Source organism: Platalea leucorodia (assembly GCF_965183815.1).
Source record: "Platalea leucorodia genome assembly, chromosome: 4".
Classification (NCBI taxonomy): domain Eukaryota; kingdom Metazoa; phylum Chordata; class Aves; order Pelecaniformes; family Threskiornithidae; genus Platalea; species Platalea leucorodia.
In genome coordinates this window covers 7,554,136-7,575,529 of record NC_138826.1, presented here as the reverse complement: position 1 = coordinate 7,575,529, position 21,394 = coordinate 7,554,136, and the positions used below count along the sequence as shown (strand labels likewise).

General features: G+C 42.5%; 1 protein-coding gene across 3 annotated transcripts in view; it reads right to left on the bottom strand.

The window, feature by feature from the left end:
• The window catches only part of CACUL1 (CDK2 associated cullin domain 1), a 52,961-nt gene extending 38,727 nt beyond the window's left edge, over positions 1-14,234 (bottom strand). For 2 of the 3 annotated variants that reach the window (XM_082309843.1, XM_082309844.1), the window contains exons 1-3: positions 13,840-14,234; positions 8,777-8,903; positions 4,284-4,386 (exon numbers count right to left, since the gene is read on the bottom strand). In XM_082309843.1, the coding sequence (XP_082165969.1) occupies positions 4,284-4,386; positions 8,777-8,903; positions 13,840-14,143 (534 nt within the window). In that variant the 5' untranslated portion in view covers positions 14,144-14,234. The remainder of the gene's footprint in view (positions 1-4,283; positions 4,387-8,776; positions 8,904-13,839) is intronic. The other variant, XM_082309842.1, reaches the window with a different exon arrangement.
• Between the last annotated feature and the right edge of the window lie 7,160 nt (positions 14,235-21,394).

Genomic DNA, 21,394 nt, shown 5'->3' with positions numbered 1-21,394 from the left:
ATTAATATGTGGCAGGAAAACTTTCCGGCATTGCACAGCAAAGACCCTAAATCTGCAGGTCCTGGGGGCCATACAGCAGCCATGCAAATCATCTACCAACACCACTGACTGCTGAGTTCAGTCATGTTCATTATAGGGAAAAAAAAAAAATACACACACACACATATATACACATTCATATATATCTCAAGACATAATAAAGGAGAAAAACCCCAAGCCCTCTGGAGTGTTCAAGAGCCAAAGTATGCTATCAGCAATTGGCTCCAAATATAATCCAATGCTTTTAGACAGATGGAATTTAAGCAAGAAATTCTGGTGGTTTAGCTCTACCACTTCTGTTTGATTTAAAATAGAAACAACACAAGCAAAACAGTGTTTATTTACTCAAAGACTGATTCTCACTTATTAACTTCAACAACCATAAAAATTACATACAGTTAGTGAATTCAACTGTTTCTGGTCAAGACAAAAAAAAAAAACCACACACAAACAGAAAACCATAGACCCCTTTTTTCTCTTTTCTCTAAATAAAAGAGAATGCAACATGATAAAGAACTGCTTTTCAGCTCTCAGTCATTTCCTAAAGGAATTATTGAGATTATTCTAACTCAAATGAAAATATTCCACTGCACTTGCACAAAAAAAGCTACTTCTGTCATGGGCCAGCTCAATGCCTCAATGCATTTTGATTGTCAATGCTTAAAGTACCTTCCAGTGTCTTTTGCTGAAGACATATATAATGGGCAGAGTACTTCATTTTAAATGACTTTATCAGAGTGCATAAGAATAAATTAGAGCCAAAACCACTAATATGTAATGCATATATAGTTTTATTCATTTTAAAGAGAGATGTATTTAATTTGAAAGCATATGCCTGTGTATCCACCCTACCTCATACATCTGAATGACTCAGCACTTATCCACAAAAACAGCTGTCATTATTTTAAACCACAACATAATGGGCTATGTCCATTACCAATAAAATGTTTCCAAATAAAGCATCTTGGAAAAATCATCTGTATACTGCAGGCTTCACAGACCTCAAGACAACAGGAAACATCTTCATTTGTGTTTTCTGCAGCCACCCTTTTTTTTTTTTTTTTTTTTTTAGGCACACTAAATCCAAAGTTCTGATCAACTCAAAAATTAGGAAATTTAATTCTTAATTTCTGGAAGCTCCACATGGCAAAACTCAGTCTTGCTAATGCAGAGAAGCTGGTCAGACATTGATTGCAAGAATGGAAGGCAATCCTTCCTCAGAGCCTCTGCGTAACTGAAACAGCCTGAAGAGAGGATCATTTACTTACACACATTGTAAGGAGGGAGGTAGAAATGTTTTAGGATATAGGAGGCCCCATAGCAAAGAGCTGATGGTCTGATGACAAGAAATTCATCTAGATGTAATATTACTCAGCAGGCAATGTTCACTGCTTTTCACCCAATGGCTAACATGCAGAGAATACATCAGCCCACCCACCTTTTCATAATGCCTCTGCCACCACTGAAAATTAATTTTTTTAAAGTGAAAAATCTGTGAAGCAGACCTTCAGGATTGCACGTGGCAACAAACACCAATGCCACACAAGGTGTCCTGCAGTCTGGAGGAGCAGAAGTCACACAGGGGATGACCAGGGAGTTTGTGCATGTCCCTGTATGGCCATGGAGCCCCGGCAGCAGCGCCTGGGACACCCAGCTCAGGACAGCCCAGCACCCGCCGCTCTGCTGAGTTCGGCTGAGGCCAGCTGGTCAGGCAAGCCAAGGGCTAAGCACATGGGGGGCAAAAAAGAAAAAAAAAAAAAAACAAAAAAAAACAAAAAAAAAAGGAGTTTCTGTAGTGAATGCCATGCAAAAAGACAACAAACTCCAATAAGGCTAGAACCATGCAAGAGCAAGTCTGACCAGTCCCCTGAGATGCTTCCGCTTTTACTGTTTGGTATCTGACAGTTTTACTGCTTTTGTTGTTGATGAGTGGTTCTTGTCGGAAACAGCTTGCTCTGGCATGTTGGTTACATGCAGATATTCTGTAATCCACCTGCCATTAAACTGTTGCGCTTCTATGCAAAGAAGTTGCTCGGCTTGTCGAGAATAAGACATTGCATTTGCCTGCCATTTCAGTTTTCATGATCATCTGCTTTCTCACACAAACCAGGATTCCTGCTTATATCAGGCTACATTTGCATCTCTGCATCTAAAAAAAAAAAATTATCTTGCATCAAGTCACACCTTGCCAATTAAACAGAATTCTGCAAATAGATTAAATATCATTGGCAGGTGGAATAAGTTTACGTCACAGAAAGCAAAACACCACATATTGTGCATTAAAAGGCTTTGTACATATAGGGTTTTTTTATTGTTTGCCTGTGTGAACCAGAAACTTCCAAGTGACCAACATTTATAAAGTAATTTGCTGTTGTTGTTAGGGTAAAGACCTAGCACCACATTTTCAACATAAAACCCAAGTGACTGAGCGTCACCAAAATGTATTAAGATCAAAGAGGTATCAGGATAATAAAATATATTGTAGTAAAGTAATTTCTTAAGAGTAAATTTCATAACCCACAGTTAAAACAGTTTCTTTACAGGACAATTTTCTAAGGCACATGAGTTTTACTTCAAGCAGCTCAAAAAGACGGATTTACCATCCAAAACCAAAGCCATGATCACATCAGACAAAACTCACATAATACACGCAAAGATGATATCATGTTATATTACAGTCCTCTTGCCACCTGCCCCAAGGTGTGTCTAACCTACGTAAGGAAACTTTTGCAAGACAAAGATTGCATTAAATAGTTGTCTCAATTATTCTTTCAACAGCTGATGTTCAGAAGGCAGCCTTGTTTTTAGGCAGAAGCATTTAATGCACATAAGTGCTAAAGGAAACTTTAAAAGCAGCTGCCTCAGTCAGTTCTGGAACTTTAGAGGAAACAATCAAGGACTACCACAGAGCAAAGAATTTGGGGTATTCCCAAATTCAAAGCAAAGTAATGCAGTACACTACCATGGGATGTATCAGAAGAACTGGCCAAACCTGTACAGCTGCAATGATTCGTAGTTCTCACAACCAGAAGAAAAATGTGCAGGCTGCACCAGCTCAGCAGAACCAAGGGAAGGCTTTATTTTAAATACTATGTCTATCTACTCTAACCAATTTTTATAAAACAGCAAGGCTGTCATTCCAGAAGGAATAAAGAAATTGTAAAAGAAAAAAGAAGCAAAGAACCTAGCTCAAGATGACCTGGTTATTTTATAGTCAAAGACTGCACCAAAGACCATGCCCATTAAATGCAGGGTGGTTATTTTGCTTTATAAGGAAAGCAACAAGAAGAAACGAGCGAAATAAGGACATCAGAGCAATCACAGTGCTATATATTTTGATGGGAATGCACATTTAGCCAGAAGTTCCTGATGCAGTTAAAAGTAGTAAGACTGCTTTTGACTGACAAATTAGTTATCAATTGTTAGAAGCACTGTAGGAGCTGCTGTAGTTTAGGATTCCTTCATATTTGGCGTCTCTATTTGACGCACTGCAAGTGAGTACAGAACTCCAACATCAGTTATGGAAGTGACAAAAGCTGTAGGGAAATAAAACAGTGTTGCTGCTACAGCAATGACAATTTCAAGAACATGCATGGAGATTCTAGCCTAAAAGGAATTTTCAAAAAGGAACATACAGGAAAACAAACATGGATGCACAAATAAGATGCAGAGAAGGATAGGGATATACAAACTGTATTAGGACTGCTGTAGACCACTGACATCTAGAGATAGGCAAGAAAAATGCAGAATAAACTGTAGCACAAAACTTTCATATGCAATAATTCCTAATTTATACTTCACAATTCATATTAATTACTTCATTTTTTTCCTTTAGATTTTCCTTTTTGTGCTGCTTGTGATGCACAAGGACCGTAAACCGCTTGTATAGATTAACACAGCAATGGCAGACATCCATGTCATGTGCGCTGATCATGTTTGACTGAAGCATTTACATCCTAGATTATACAGTAGATCTGCCATTCTCTAGTCTTTGATTCTATATTACATATTCAAGTTTAGCCACTCTTCTCCACATGCTTCAGATCTCTAAGGCTAATCAGTGCTGTACAATTGGATCTAGTAGTTGGTATTCTGACAGCCAGTTAGTGAATGAAACAGTCCACAATTTAGTAAGCTCGTGTAAATCAGTCTTAATGGCAATCCCCTCCATGGGCCATCTACATGCTGCTTTGATATAATCACAGATCCCAGGAAAGACAGAATTAGATTGTGCAGCTTCTTACCTGCAGCTCCTTTGAGACTCTCTCTAAGTGGTTAGTTATCTTTTTTATTAGGTCACTATACATCTGTTCCGAATGCTGCTGGCATACACACTTATACACACAACTGCAGAAACAAATATAGGAACAAACAATGAACTTACAACAGTTTGCAATGAAGGGTAACAGACTTCAAAATATTTTGTTCAAGTCTCAATTTAGAGGATAATAGAGTTAACTGAACGATTGCTGAACTTTTAAATACAGCCCTAAGCTTGGAATGAACTCCAGCAGGCTCATAAGTCTCCCCTGGAGGCCCCAGTGTGTGCGTCCCATTCCCCCTCCCCGACCTCACTTTAACTTGCAATGAGTTCTCTTAACAGTGCACTTCAGAACAGCCAGGATAATTCTGTCAACAGCACACTCCTAATTCTGCCTTTTGCCTCTCCTATGTGAATCAAGCCTCCGTTAAAATAAGCAGGTTTAATGATTATATGCATATTCCAGGGCAAAACCCTTATTAAAAGAAGGGCAACACTGACAAGCAGTCATAGAAGTTGCACCAAAACCGTGCTAGCGTTTTAAAAGGAAACAGCAAAAGTTCTAAAATTACAGACCCAAGCGTGTTACTCCATCCTTTGTTACTTAAATTCTAAGAAAACCCTACATTTTCATAATAAACAAAGATGCAGAGAAAGAGCAACAAAATTTGAATTCTACATTCCATGTAGTAGGCTTGGCTGTATTAGCTCTGGTCTTTAGTGTTACCTTTGTTTTTTAAGAACATTTTATTGCTTTCATACTGCAATATAACGTACCTGCAAAATAAGGCTATGTATTGAAAACATATTTACAACAGCTGTAAAACAAATACATATATCATTTTCAGCAAGAAGTTACATTAAGGTAGTCATCATTGCCAGGACTAACACCAACGTTATCTGTACCAAGGAGCTTTTACTCCTCGAGTGCTTGCTTTCTTTGAAGTCAGCATTTTGAAAGCTAGCTGCCAAAACTCAAGAGGCACAAGGAAGACTTCACCCGATATCCCGGGCAAGCCCAAACTCCTCCCCATGCCTCTGTTCCACTCCCCTCTCCCTCCATCCCTCTGCACAGAGTACTGTGACAGCAAGCACTTCAGGTGAGAGACTGCTCCTTAGGACATGTGCAAACAAACTATTTCCAGCAAGGTCTACATCCCAGACTTGGATTCTGCAGGTTTTTAATAGCACTGAAAGCCTAAAGCTATGGTACAGCAACACTGTCTCTGTAAGGGAATTATGACATTCCCTACTGAGAAGGTGGTACAATGACAAACAAACTGCAACGGTAGGATTAAAACAACTGTAGACCATGGGCTATTGGGATTTTCTAATGCAAGTGAGAGGTTAGGCACCAACTCCAAGCCTTCAGGGACAAAGACAGGACTCTCATTCAATAACTGCCACTCTCAAAGTCTTCTGGAAGAAGGTTTTACAAGTGAATTATAAGTAAGAGATTTAACATTCCTTTACCTTTCAGAAGTATGTATTTCTATCCTTTGACAATTTCAAAAGCAGCAAAAATATAGCATTCATCCCTATACAAAGTCTTCTCATTTGGCAAGCCACGTTATTTCTTAAAAACCACAAGACATCCCATACCTCTTCTGCTATTTTATTTTGAAAATATTTGATTATACGTAGTTTGATATTATTTAAATAACAGTCAAAGAAGTCCTGTTTCTATCACATGCAGTCTACAAATAGATCCTGTTTTGGAACAAGCAAGTGCAAAAGGCATTTTGGTATGATGCAGTAGTAGCAAAAATATCCATTTAATTTGGAACAAAGAGAGAAACACTGATAACAAAAGCCAGACTGATTTCTGTGATCTCTTACAAACCAGCCAGCTAGGTTACAACAGCAAATGGCTGTATGTTTGTTTGCTCCATAACTAACCAGTACATAGCCACTTCCACAACTTGACCACTTCATTTGCAATGATGTAACCAAACAATTTTAAAGTACACATCTCCTTAGTGTTACATACAATATCGCTATACCTACTTCTGCAACACATTCTGTAGTCAAACACCAATCTTCCAAAGTACATGCAGAGTGTGTTTACATTTTGTTTGCACACTTCTATTTAGAGGTTCCTTCCCCATTTTCAGATCCTGTTTTCAGTTCCTGATTGTGGGCTGATTCTGTGAATCATCCTTGCCCTGCTATTACCCAAAAGAAGTCAGCAGCTTGTTAGTCCTTTAGCATAACCAAACACCTTAGGAAAAGGAAGACCCAAGCAGGACACTAGAAGGTAAGCATTTATTGAGAGGGATGAAGACCTGAGATCTGTAAGCTGTCTTGAAGAACAGCAATGTAATTGCGTTGTACCTGGGAGACAGTCGTACCAGTTGCCAGAAGTACAACTTAGCTGTTCACATTTTCCTCATCTCAAAGTTTCCGTCACATCCCTCTGTCAATATATTTAACCCTTTTAATAGGAAGTGACTATGCACAGGCAGACGTTGGACTCAAAGATGAAAACAGCCACTACTCACTTTGATACCTTATGGGTAAACTGATCCGTAGTAAATATCTGCATACACACCTCTGAAGTTATCTCCTAGCTTTCACTGCTGTGGAGTAGACACCTACAGTTATCACTGATCATGTCAAATATAGTAGTTTGGGTATCTAATAATATATTTTGAGTTTGCATTATGGAAACCTCGATTCCTTTAGTCAGCACAAAGACAATCAAAAAAAAGACCACTGTATTTTCAGCTCAGTTTCACTGTAAAAAAAATATAAAAGCTATGTAGCTGTTTGAACCACTTCAAAAAGCACCCCATTTTCAGACTAAACAACTAGCCTAGGGAAGCAGAGGGGATCTAAACCTCAAGTCTGCTACAGACTTTCTGTAGCATTCTAGATTATAAGCCAAGCAAAAGGACAATCTCTAAAATAAAATAAATTAAAAAGCCTCTTAGTTGGAAGAGGCTGTGTCAGAGTAATTACATCCACAGATACAACTCTTAAAAGAAAACTTAAACTGACACACTAGCTTTATCAGTAACACTAAACTACAGACAATCTTTAGTTTTGGTAAAATACATGCAACAGACATCTGCGCATCATTACAATACTGCATCAAGTGTCACCCTCATGTATAAGGGTTATCTATGAGAAACTTAAACCCCATTATTCCTTTAATAAATAAAAATTTTGAGCAGTAAAAAGATTCAAAAGATGAACTGCAGTTATCCGAAAACCATAACTAGGTATAGATCTACTCTAGGTATTAAAGCATTCATTTTGCACACCTACTCTTTATCAGAGATGACCATCAAGAGATGTTGGCTTAACTCTTACTGACAGCTGTTTGCACACTGGGGATGTCAAGCAAGGAAAAGGATTTTGATTACCTACACTAAAGCTGCAAAATGTCTCTCAGTTCAAATTGACCATCTCAATTATTTATACACATTACGATGCCTGAGTCCTGATAACAGCAGTTCCAAAAGTTTGGAGAGAAAAGAGGAAGTTTATTAAAGTTTTTAAGTGGAGTTAAGAGGGAAGACTAAACACCTGCCGTTCTTGGATCTGGTTCCCTAACGCAAAGTTGCAAACTGGAGAGACAAAGTGGCTAAGAGCAAGTGGGTGGGAGACAACAGAGCGGAAAGCCTCTAAAAATGGCAATCAGTGACTGAGCTACCAGTGTTATTTCATACAGTGCAACACTATGGTAAAGAAAACCAGGACAGCAGTGCTACTAGTTCTGTTGCTGGCAAAGGCCAGTAGTTTTAACAGCTTCTTGGCCGGTAAATGCAGCAGCAGCTATCCAGTTTCCATCCTATTTACCAACACCCGGATACCTGTCACCTACAGAACAAAAATCTCCATTTTCACCAATCTCCGAAGAAACTGCCAGGTCTCTACAGCATTTAGTATTTTGGTATAGAATGGACTGACACAAGGTTATTTTGCTGTGTCAGTCCTTCAGACAGCCTCTAACAGCACATGCAGCCAGATGGCTGGGCAAGGGGGAAATCAGACCTAATCTACCTGATGCAAAACACACAAATGACAGTTTACAGGGATGGACCTTGGTACCAGTTGCTTCTATTTATTTCTGCATCTCTACTGCACCAAATTGGTTCCTATTAGACATGACAAAGAAGCCTTTTGAAACCGTAAGTCAAACGCCTACCATACCAGCCTCTTCTTCCCCTTTGAGGAAAGGGATGTTGAGACTTTAATACATTTCTTAATATATTACACTAAGCAACTGTGGTAGAGCTTACTTTAATGTTTTCTGCACTTATGCATTTTAATTCTTAGCATGGGATGTCAAGATATGTATCTATTATTCACTCATTCCAATCATTTAAACAATACTGTACTTTACATAACCTTCCCACTTTCCTCCTCATAAATACAAAATATGATATATGCATAGGCTGCAAGATAAAACAAACATTTAACTTTAAAGACAAAAAAAAAAGTAACATAGCACTTAAAAGATTTCCTTACCTGTATATTTGTTCATAGGAGATAGGGATGTAGTCACCAGGACTCTGAGTTAAAAGCTGATCTATGGCACTGTCCAACTTTGGCCAATATGTGCTCTTATAGTCTTCAATTGTTATAACATTCATTACTACAAGAAAAAGACAAAACTACATTTAGTAACTTTAGCTAAAAGATTAGAAGCAAGTGAATGCTCTGCAATTTCAGATCACACCAATAGGCTGGCCAAAAGAACTGGGAACTGTTCTTCCACTACGATAATCTCATCTAAAATTAAAGCCCAGACTTGAATTAGTACCTTTTTATTTACAGAAAATAAAATAAAATCAGAAAACCTGCCAAATCAGTGCTTGGATATTTCTTAGGGGCCCAAGCAGCAGGGAAAAACAAACTCCTGGGAGTTCTACTATGACAATATTATAATAATAATAATAATTTTTTTTTTTAAAAAAAGTAGTTCAGTAATTAGTTCAGATTAATAAAGTACGCAACTTTGTGGGAGTCCAGAATCAACAATTAACACTGGGTCCTCACATGCAGGAGAACAGGCTTTGGCCAAGACTGGTAGTTTTTGGAATACTCCTTCCCAGCAGATGTATTCATTTTAAAAGTCTCAGGTGGGACCCGCAACTTCCTTGGCCTAAAAACTGATGCAATTCCCTCTGCCTTCAATTGCATTTAAGCTCCTAGGCAACTTTTTTGGATCCATATTACAGGTTCCCCTCTAGCAGGCACAGTAATACTCCTTTTCCAGATAAGAATCAAGACAGGGAAGAATAGGAAGGCATTTAAATTAGCATTCCCCATCACTCCCTGATTTCCCTCCCCAGCTTCCCAACTGCATCCTCTTGCGCAAGCCACTCTGTGCCTTCATAGACACAGAAGAGCTTTAGCCTCTCTCTTTTCAGGGAGGATTTCTGAACTAACCACACGTGGCTGTTCCAACAGCAGCCACGGTAGAAGGGTTAGCACCTTCCCTTCAGAGACGTACTCGCAGGACTACCTTGCTGGTTTGTCACACCACCATAGCTTCACAGCAGCCACTCAAAACAAAGCCCTCAGTAAGTAACAGCACAGGGTATGCTTCATATCAAAACTACCCAGTCCAGGAAATCCCCATGTGGGTCTGGGCTGTATGGAACAGAGAATAAAGATAGTTCCCACCCCAAACAATCCAGTTTAGACACTGCACTGGAAATATTTTGAATAGGGCTGCATTTTAAATGCATGTGTAAATGTAGATTCACTGCTGGAATCTTGAGGAGCAAGATTTCTGAAATGTTATTTCCACAAGGGGTTGAAAGGAGCTGGGTAAGTCACTTTTAGCAGCACTATGAAGAACAATTCTAGGGAAATAACAGGCAAAACAGTTAACAGTTAACATGAGAAAAAGAAGAGTATAAAGAGAACGTGGAATAAAGAGAGGTGTAAGACAAGAAAGTGTTTGCATGCTATCTTAAGAGCAGATATTAGATTCCTGTTTTGTATCTTTTCAGGGTATTTCAGCCAGAAACCTTTCTTAGTGAAGTATGTTAGTGCAGTACTCCTAGCCCCCTCTTCACCCAGCTAGCCGTTGGTTCACTTTTGCTTCATACCTCTTGCAGAAATGGATCTAGTTAACATAGTTAACATAGTACGTGTCTGATTAGTGAACGGGTCACCACCACCAAACGCTGCAGGATGCTGTCCCAACACTCCAGCCTGCAATTTGGAAGTACGACACTGTTTGCTAACAAGTTGATAAAGGTTACAGGTCTGGGTACACAACTACCAGGACGTAAGTTAACGTGTTCAGCAAGTCAGCTCCACGATTGTAAAAGCATCCATGCAGTCAGGAACAGCACAACACCTGCCTGACAGTAAATTCATCCCATATTCATCTGTCTTGCAATGACTTGCTCGAGTTCTTGTCCCTTACAGAGCCCAGGCTCTGGACAGATGTTCTCAGGAGCAGCTTCCGTGTAGTAGCTTTCCTATTTACACTCAGCAGCAAAATTTGAGCATTTCTATTTCACTTTGGTTCCCCTAGAAAGGTGGGTCTCCACAGAAATGCTCTGTTCCACAGAAAACATTAAACTGAAGTCAGCATAAATATTAGACCAAGTCTTGATTTAAGATTTCAATGTATAATCGCACCCACGTACTCAAAATGTTTACTACTTTCACATATAAAACACATCCTTCTTTTATAGCTATAGTTAAAAAAAGCAGGGGACAAAGCGGGACAGGTAATCCAACCTACTGACTTGTAGCTATCGCTGTGCCTCTACGCTTTCCTTTTTCTGAGACGTCATGCGCATGTTTACACAATAGATTTTGCTATACCCCCCTGCCTGACGCATCCTAGCATACATTAGCAAGTTTTTGAGTCTGCCCTGTAGTTGTTTTCAATTCTAGTCTATTTTTATTACATGTTTCTCAGTCTGCGTTAAGACTGGTTAGTAAAAGTAATGTTAAACTTTTTCTTCATGAGGCAATTTGCCTACGCAGCAACGCACATGCACTGCAATGAACCACGTTACGCAACTGGGCAGTCAACAGATTTAATGGATATGCCAACGCTCACAGCCACATGTCCCCATCCTCAATGGGACTGGGATCAAATACATTTATAGTCATCCTGGCTTGAAAAGGATGAAAAAAAACATGAAGAAAAACTCTCTATTTTCTCCACAATTCAGATACGCTGCAATTACTAGTACAGAAGAGTTTTGCTTTAAGTATTAAATGCTCCTACTCTTATTTTCTCCCTTATGGCCTTTGAAAAATATTTTTCATAACGCTACTGCTTTATAAATCCATAACTATGACTGAAGCTGATCAACTGTAAATAAAGATTTAGTCATAAGTTTACTACAACATGGAAAATTTTCTTAAGTTGCTTTAACTAGAAGAAAAGCTATTAAATGAACTACACATTATTACATTTGATTTTAGTTCTCAGTCTCACCAAAATCTCAAGAAAAGAGTTGGATTTGGCCCCTTCGAAAGATTTTAAAAGGGTTTCCATCTAACCTTCTTCCCCCGTTATTCTGCCAGTTAAATTAGACCAAAAAAGGCCCACCAGACAGCTTTAGTCTGCAACTATGAACATGAACAAAACCAACACGCTGCAAGTAATTATGTATTGGAGCACAGGCATTGGATTTTTTTTTGTTCTGGAGGAAAGAATCAGGAGAAAGAATCACTCCAATCTATCATAGGATTGTTGGAAACTGTATGTCACCCGCATTTTTGAAGGTCACCTGTAAGATAAACTAAGACTAAGCCTCTGCATCATGAAGCAAGGCAGGCATAAGTTCTTGCTCGTTCAACTGCAAGTTTTTCACACAGCAGAGAACAGACAACTTCCCTATCAAGCTTAAGACTGATAATCAGCTCCTCTACACATGTGCTGCCGTTGCTAAGACAGAGCAGGCAGGAGGGGATCTAGCACACACTGTCGCCCTTTTCATTGTACGTTTACACTGAAAGTGACCTTTCTCCCTTTTTCTATATGTGAAAATTAAATAGAGGAGATTAAGGGATCCTCTGTCAGAGCCAGGATTAGAACTGGCAGGATCCCAACTCAGCTCCTGTACTTCTTCAGTCCATACTACTTCACTGGACTGGTTCCGTTCACATACACATACCGTCAAAACTATCAACAACACAAAGGTGTAGAAAAGCGCTAATGAACTTAACTCAGAGAATTTTGTATTTTACAGGAATTTTAATTTTCTTTAAAACAATACTTAACATCAGTAAGACAGATACTGTGTTGGGATACCAATGCTGGGAAGTGAAAACAAGAACTCAAAAACCACATCCTAAGCACAATCATGCATAGCAACTTCTCCCCTTCAGACATAAACTGTATATTAGCTGGAAAGTCACCTTCCCGTTTGGTGAAGATCCAGCTTGAAAACCATTTTTGTTCTGAAATAGAAGGAAAAACTAAGACTCTAAATTTCTGGATTGGGAATTCAAAAGCTTAGTTCAGCAAGGCTGAACGACATTTCATTTCAACTGTCTCAGTGTTTACGAGCCACCCCAAAGTACCTGGAGCCCTGACAAGCAAGGCAGGCAGAGAGCCAGAGAGCTCATGGAGTCTGGGAGCCTCAACTTCAAAGCAGCCAGCCTTGGCAATGTGCCTAGAGCCACGAAACCCAGGCTACCAGAGAAGCAGGGATCCAGAAGCCTGAACTTCGAGCTTCCGATCAGCTCTGAAGCTGAGCTGCTGAGGAGCTGGACAGGTGAGCTAGCACTGGGGAAAGGGGGGGAACAAAGAAAAAAAGGTGCATTTCCCATCAAAATTTCATCGTGGCAGTTACACGATTATACTTCCAGGAATACTTTCAACTAGCCAAATCCAAGTTTTCCAACAGCCATTAGAGAAAAGGGCATATTTTGCCCACAGGTGTAGCTTCTGGAAATAAAAGTAGAATTGAAAGGAACAGCAAAAAAAAATCTTCCCTCAACCTTAGCTCAGCAAAACAGAAAAAGGTGACGTTTCTGTTAAAAGCTACATGCAATAGATGTTTCAGAGAGATTTTTGCAGGGTAAATACATCTTCTGTTGTTCTCACGAGGCCTTTACAGACACACATCCCTTCCACGATAGCAGAGACCTCGCACACATCACCATCCCACTGCATCAGTGATCATGGACAGGTTTCGGACCTCTTCTTGGGGTTTTCAGGCAGAAAAAAAAAGGTCTTCGGGAAAACACGACCTGAGCCAAAAGCCTGAGGAAAAGCGATAGTGCCTCTGTAGAGCTGAAAGCCCTGCCTATGCTGGCTCTCCCAGTTCTACAGCCAGACCTACCACATCACCTTGCCGTGACAGGGCAGCAGCAGAGGCTGGGGTGCGTGCAGGAAAGGTTATTTTCTCCTTCCAAGACACTTTAACCCATTTGATTTCGCGTGGAGAGGCCTCTCGGGCCAAGACCCCCGTAAGGGCCCGCCGTGGGCAGACCTGAGCCCAGGCACGGGAGAAGCGAGCAGGGGGCAGCGGAGGCCGCGGGTGACAGAGAAGCCCCCCCCAGCGCCCGGGGCCCGCGGGGCGGAGGGCAGGGCGGTCACTCACGGAACTTGGAGGTCGAGGCGTTGATGTTGATGGCGGCGGCGATGGCTCCGGCTCCCCCCTTGCCCCCGGCGCTCCCCGGCTCGCAGCCTCGCAGCACCCCGTTGGCCTCGGGCACCGCGGGGAGCTCCGGCCCGGCCGGGGGCCCGGCGGCGGGGCCGCGCAGGAGGCGGTCACCGAGCGGCACCGCGGCGGGGCCCAGCAGGTGCCGCCCGTAGCCGCCGGCGCCCCAGTTGTTGTGGTTCTGGTCGTCCATCATGGCCTCGCAGCCGCCCCCGCCCTCCTCCTCCATGCTCTCCTCCTCCATGGCGGCTGCCTGCCTGCCGGCGCGGCGGGGAGCGAGGCGGGGCGGGGCGGGGGATCACCGCCCGCCGCCCATGGCGGCCGCTCTCCGCCCGGCGGGGCTCGCCGCGGCACGGCTCCGGGCACGGCCCGCGGCCGCCAGCCCAACCTCCCGCCGCGCAGCGCGACACTTTGCGGCAGGCGGAAGACGGCGGGCGGGCCGGGAGACCCTCACCACGGGGCATGCCGGGGAGCGTAGTCCGGCTGGTAGGAGCTGCTATTGGCTGGAGGGCGGAAGAAGGCGGGCCCGCCGCTGGGCATTGTGGGACGGCCCGCGGTCCGCCGGCGCTGAGGCGGAGCGGGGAGGGGACGGCGGTGGCCCTCGCCTTTCCCCCCTCCTCCCAGGCCCGGCCATTAATTTTACCTCGAGAGGGGAGGCTGCGGCAGGGCCCGCGTTTGGCTTCCCTTTTGCCGCTGAGGGGAGAGCGGCGGGGCTGCCCCCGCGGCCGCCGGGGCCTGCGCTCCCTCTCAGGCCCTTCGGCTGCGTCCCCCTCTAGCGGCCCGTTCAAACGCCGCCGCCTCCGCAGGCAGCGGGGGCCAGGCGGGGAAACGGGCACGGCCACGGCGACATCCCCATGGGAGTAACACTGAAAACATGGCTGTGGGTGTTACACCACCCTCCCCACTCTCGTTTTGTGAGCTGTGAAGTGCCCGCGCAACGCTGCTGTTTTACAGCGTTTTCTCCTGTTACTGAGGAAAAGCCTGCACAAATAATCCATAAAATCATTTATATTGTCAATGGACAATGTAACAGCTAAAACCAAGTTTTTACTGCTGCATAGTTTCCTTCCAGTATAATTACTTCAGGTTTTATTTTCACTTGCAACTAAACGTTCTGGCTACCGCGATGGAAGAACAGAAATGAACAGTGGGTTTTTACTAAAAATAAGTTTCCACTGTGTGGGTTCTTGCTCTTGCTTGGCAAATGAAAAAAGTGAAAAACAGATAAAAGCAGAGGTGTCTAGCCGCCTTTCCAAAATGTCTCATGAAAAGTGAAAGGCCTGTCATTTGTTTTCCGAATAGAAACATCGATTTCTATTCTAGCATAAGACAAAATTGTCCTATTTTATAAAAGCAGAAGATGCCACCGATTTGGCTGCACTGTGGAACAGGTCTATCTCGAGTTGCTTTGATAAAGGCAAGCGATGAAAAGAATTTGTCCCTATGGCATTTTTTTCTTACATATTTGAACTAATAGTGTTTTTCTTAGATGTAAAGATCACACTGGGAACATCAATGGCTTGGTCAGACCAATGTACAGCCCTCTATATTATCCATCTTGGTTAACACCAGCGGGTCACAGTTTGTCTCGGAGACCAAAAGCTGATTTGGCGCATCACACATAGATCTGAGATGATGGATTCAGCACATTCACGTGCCTGATTTGGCTGTTGATTTATTTCTATCTACGCCTTAACCACAGCTGGAAAAAGGACATTTTTGTTCACCTCTGCTGCATCTTTGCATTTACCAAGTGGGATATGTAATATAAGGTGAATATCAGTAGTCATTTATAATGGATATTAGACTTGGAAAGCTAAAGCAGCAAACCATTTTTAGCTTAGGGAAGTGTTGCGATTTTCTGGTAATCACAAAGAAATATAAATGAAGTTTGCGTATCTCCACTCTTTCAAGAAAGACACATTTGTGTTCTCAATGTGCAGAGCAACTCCGTCGTACTTTCATCCCTCGTACTTTCCTCCTCATCCGCTTCCACTGATCTCAGGAACAGGTCTCAGATTGTTTGCCCGTGCTTAAAAACACTGTGACCTGAGGAGAAATCAGGAACTTATCCCTATCAGCACAGCTTTAGCTTTGTCTTACTAGTTTCGAAAGTGCTTATGTTAACATCTGAGAGCAGTGGAAAAGTAAGACAAGCCCAGCATTTTTCAGTTCTAGGGTTTCCTATTTTCTGTTTCATACTCTCTTGTTGCACACACCTATTTTTGTTACCATCTCAGTAATTTACTGACCAGCTGGGGTCTTTTGGATTTGGGGGTTTTTTGCCATGATCTTTAAAGGTGTGTTTCCTTTCTAAGCCCTTTCACAATGTTCCTCGCACTGCGACTACACTCACTGCACTCCCTTGTGGCGGGAGTCCAACAAAGCTTAGGAAATACTTCACTATGGACTTTCCTACAGCGTCTCCTCAGTTGCCTTGTGCAACAAGCTAGCTCATCTTACAAATCAAACAAGAAGCTCTTTCTTGCCTCCCATAAGGCAAATGACAAGCTGCAACAGTCATCTATGGCTCATGCTATTTAAACACATGACTGCATGCTGATAAAAAGGCACTATCAAATACTTCATCACTAAAGCAGCACTTGTTTTTGCATGCACTTCAGAGGCTTCTCCGCATTGTTTCCTTTTTTCCTCGTCAGCTTGTGAAAGTTTGATTCAGGCTTTAAATACTGTCTTAGCAAAATTACATTTTGCAATACTACAACTATAATTATTTTCAATATTAGTTGAGAATGCAATTCTGACAAGGCCTGAGTATCCTCACATCTCCATAAAATCCCTGGAGACTTGAGACTTGTCTTTATTGCAACCAGCTCATCAGCAGACTAGAGTACTTTCGCCAACAAAGTAACATGTGGATGTCACACTTTCATTTTAGACGCCTGGATCCATGTTTAATTACCTAGAGCAGTATCAGAAGCATTCGTTACATCTTCATAATATTTACCTTTTTTTTTTTTGGCTCAGTACTTTTAATAACCAGGTCACAGCTGCAAGCTTTACTACAAATTAAAAGGGAAGATCAAGGTTTCCTAACAATACCCACGGAAAGTGTGAGTCATTAAAGAAATATTTTCTACACAAAGATTTGTAGAAATGAGGCTACAAAGAAGCGTTTCCTTCTAGGCTCTCAGAAGCAGGCTGTGACATTTGCTTCTGCTGGATGTTTCTCTCTTGTGTAATTTCAATTTTATATGAACATTCGCATCAATCAGATAAGGGTATTTTCTTTTTCCTCAGGTATTTGTGTTTGTAAAGCAGAATTATTAGGTACCCCAGAACAGCTGTTGCTGCACTCCGTGTCACAGCTGAGTGCATGTAGGTAGCAGTTAAATGATATATGAGGCCTGTTGGGAAAAGACATGCATAATATGTTTTGTTTTATTTCCTGCTATTGGTAATAAACATTATGACATGGATACAATTCTTCTTATTTTAAAACAGACCATTTTTCCTTATTTCTCAAGCACCTGGTCCACTGAAGTCAATAGGAAAGCTTTCATTGATTTCAATAGGATTTCAATCAAGCCCTAACACAGCATGTAAAATGCTTTCCAGATTTATAGCTCTGGTTCTAAAAAACAAATGAAAAAAGAAAACAATTGTGACAAGAAAGAAATATGAATGCTAAGCAGAGCCTTAAATAGCAGTCTGACAGGAGGAGTGTGAAACGTAGCTCTTTCAATGGCAAATAAGACAGTCCCACGCAGAATTCTGGCGGAGAGCAGATAAACCAAAAGGGAGGTTTGAGTGCTCGTTATTTTTGAGACATATTTTGGCAGTCTCCGAGAGATGACTTGCTCGAGCTCAGAGAACCGATAGTCCCTCTGCAGTCTGGCAATCTGTGGCATACCCCTTCCAACAGCAACTACCGCTTAGGGCAAGCTGATTAGTGTAAAGTTTTCATGAAAATGTGCCAGTCACGGTATGGAGAGACCACCCTTAGCGTTTCTTGACTGTATACAGTCTGCAAACACAGACTATATAGTCTGTCTCATATTACAATCTCTTGGTTGGTCTCTGCCTAGGAAAAAAAAAAAACAAAACAGCTTATGTGATAAGTTCCTGGGAACTAAAGGCTGTTAACATGTTTTATCAGCAGTATTGATTTCTGACAATTCAGAAGAAGGAAACACAGCTCAAGCAGGAATCAGCTGCCTGAAGAGGAACAATCCCTGCCAGCTTCCACGGGCAGAAGAAAGCCAAAGAAACAGTGTATTTCAAACACAAGGGAATCCCAACTGCCCCCCACCAAGACAGCAGGAACGTGCTCTTGCCAGGCGCCAGCACGGTGCCTTTGGTGGAGAGGAGAAGCACGCGCAGCCAGGGAACAGCAGAGTAAATGTAAGCTGCTGAGCAAAACCAAACACCAGCGCTCCAGAGATGTTTGTCCTTTCTCCTGTACTGCACCGGACATACAGGTACGCTCTTGCTGTGCAGGGCACAACAAAAATACATCATCAAATCACATCATATTTTCCTGAAACTAACAAAAGAGTCATAGGAGACACGCCACGGTCTGTTCTCTGTTACCCCTGGGTAAGCAAAAACTCAGCCAGATAATTTGCATTTAGGGTAAATGGGAAAGTTTTACATTAGGTTCAAGTGCATACCTGCTTCTGCCCTTTCGCAAGTGAGGCTGTGTTCCTCCTCTCCAGCCTTACAAAGAGAACAGGACCCAGAACTGTGTGAAGCTGTTTATAATGCAAATATATTTTCAAACCAGCTCCCTTTTCTCTGCCTGAATGCCATCATCAGCAAGCCATTAAGAGTACAATGACTACAGTAGTGTATCCACTGACATTTTTCCAACTTCCCCACTAGTGGTCACATTCCCTGCGTCATCAGTGCCTGACGCGAGAGCCCTCGGTGCGCTGGTTGGCTATAATTAACATGACCAGCCTCACCTAGGACCCCCACCCACAAACCTTACGCCCTTTCGTCCAGGAGCTCCATTTAAGCTCAGAGCTTGAGGTTCTCTCCTTGCCCATGCTATGTTGCGTATGTCCTGTTACCTTCCTCTACCAGGTCTTTGCATGTTACTCTCTCCCTCATAAATTATTAAACAGGATTATTTCAAGGTCTGTGTCACTCAGTTCCTGGATATGAGGATAACTCAGTATTTAGCCCATGGGAACAGGCAGAAGAGACAGCCCTGTGCAGCCGTGTTCCCTGGGCCAGAGCCTCGGCTGAACGTACGCTGGGTGCTCTGTTATGTCAGGCAGGCACATAAAGCAATGCCCTAACCCGAGCCCCAAGGATAGCAGGATGAGTGGCATGTGTATCCTGTAATTTTACAGCACGTATATTATGCTCGTATGGGTTTGGTTTTGGTTTTACAGCACCAATACAAAGCACAATTCTTTTAGCATAATTACACTACAAGCATTTTTGTGGCATGTGATACGGGTTAATCCTTCTAACTATGGGCATGACCAGACTATTCTCTCCCACAAACCAATATCAAAAGGAACTCACATTTAAATAATAAAATGTATTGGCTGGTATTCATTAGCAACCATGTTTTGGTTGTTTCTTGGGCCTTTGGTCAACCAGTCTAATCTGCCTGGACTACGCTGGGCCAGTGTGAGTGATACAAAGAACTCTGAAATCAGCGCTTTACAAAACCAGCTGCCTGCCTCCAGCACACATGAAAAGTCTGGAGTGTGATCTATCAGTGCTTGTGCACCACAAAATATGAAGACAATTGAAGACAATTCCGTACCACCATGGAAAGCTTCAAGCATCTGGGAAGTCCAGGATGCATGCAGGCAGCCAGCCACGGCTCTTGCCTGGAGCATGCACCACCTCTTGTGTGCAGTTAGACAAAAGGCAAGGTTTTGGCCGTATCTGAATTACCCATGGCAGCTAACGCCACGCTGGAAGGTCACGTGTGTTTGGCCACCACCAAAGGCAACGCTCCCACCAGCCAGGCTGAGCCATCACCCTAGGTCCAGGTCCGGCCATGCTGCTCCCGGCACAGGGCCCTGGCACCGCGTGGTCCTCACAGGGGACGCGATGCCACTTTCATGCAGCTTCCTTCAAACCCGTGGCTGTCGGCCCTTGTGCTGGGTGTTGCTCACGCAGGTTCCCACTGAGGTTCCCCACCAAGACGAGCTGGCTCCAGCCCTGCACCACCTGCGCTCAGCAGTTCAGCGGTGTGGTCTCACTGGGGCCAAAGTGGATAGGTACATCGTTCTGGCTCCCCAATGGATTTAGGTTCTTCAGGAGAGGCCCGATCCATTTAACGCAGTAAAAAGCTGCGGAGGCTGTTTCACCGATGCTGTTTTTACAGCCCGTCATTAGATGTCAGCCCGCTCCCCTGGGACCGCGGGGCTGGGCAGGTCATCAGCCACACGGACACATCCAGCGACACATGCTTATAGGGTAGTGTTTGGCAATAAACACAAAAGCCCCGGTTTTATTAATGCAAAAGGAAGAAGCAAAACAGCGTGTAAATTTTCTGCTGTTTCATCATGTTTTCTCATTTGACTTGCTCCATTATCTCCTGGTAATCTTCTGCTGAGCCTCCGCCTCTGCTTCGGTGTGCAGGGTACGGTAAGCTCTCTAAAAGCGCCCCATTTATCAAACAAGTGCTTCTTGACTAAAAGCAAAAAGGAAACTCCAGACTTCTCTGAGCAGATTTTGTTTATTGTATCATTAAGTATTTCATTTCTTTCTCACAATATATTCAGAGAATATGCGTGAGTCCATGAAAACTTTGGTTCCAGTAAAATAAGAATAAATAATAGAATACATTAAGTAGCATTTTCAGAGAATCTGCCAAAGCTTTTGTGCTTTAGTCTTCAATCCAGGTCCCCCTTTCCACTTCTTAAGCTGAGAATTCAAATACAAAGATGTATTGGGTATAAAAGCACAACAATTTTAGTCATTTAAAAAAGAAATAAAGTTAAATGGATTTTTATATTCACTGATGCCAATAGGATTTTCTCAGTAGCGAGGAACTTTTAAAAAAGGGACATTACCAATACATTTAGGTGTAAAATTTAGGAAATATTTGGGAGTTTTTCGTAATAGAGTGAATTGAGTGAAAACTTTCATTCCTCCTAGACTTTCCCCAGGTAGGTGTAATAGCAGCATTGTGCCGGTTACCGAGAGCCATCAATGTAACAAAACATTCTGGTTTGGTTTTTCCAAAATGAAAATAAAAAACCCAGCATAAACAGTGATGGGCCGATCGCCCTGTAAAGCCAACTGTCATTCACCTAGAGGTGGAGCCAGTTATCTGCAGGGCTGAACACAGAGGAACGACATTTTCTGAGCAATAATGCAGGAAAACTAAAAAGAAAAAAATACTTAAGTCATGTATTTGCTTGAATAACGGCTATACATGTGTGATACATCCTCACCAGTAGTGAGCAGCAGATTACTGGAAGGTTTAGAATACATTTGTGATAGCCACAAGAGAATTTTTCAGGGGAAAATCTGGGAAAGGAGACTGGGACGGGGAGGA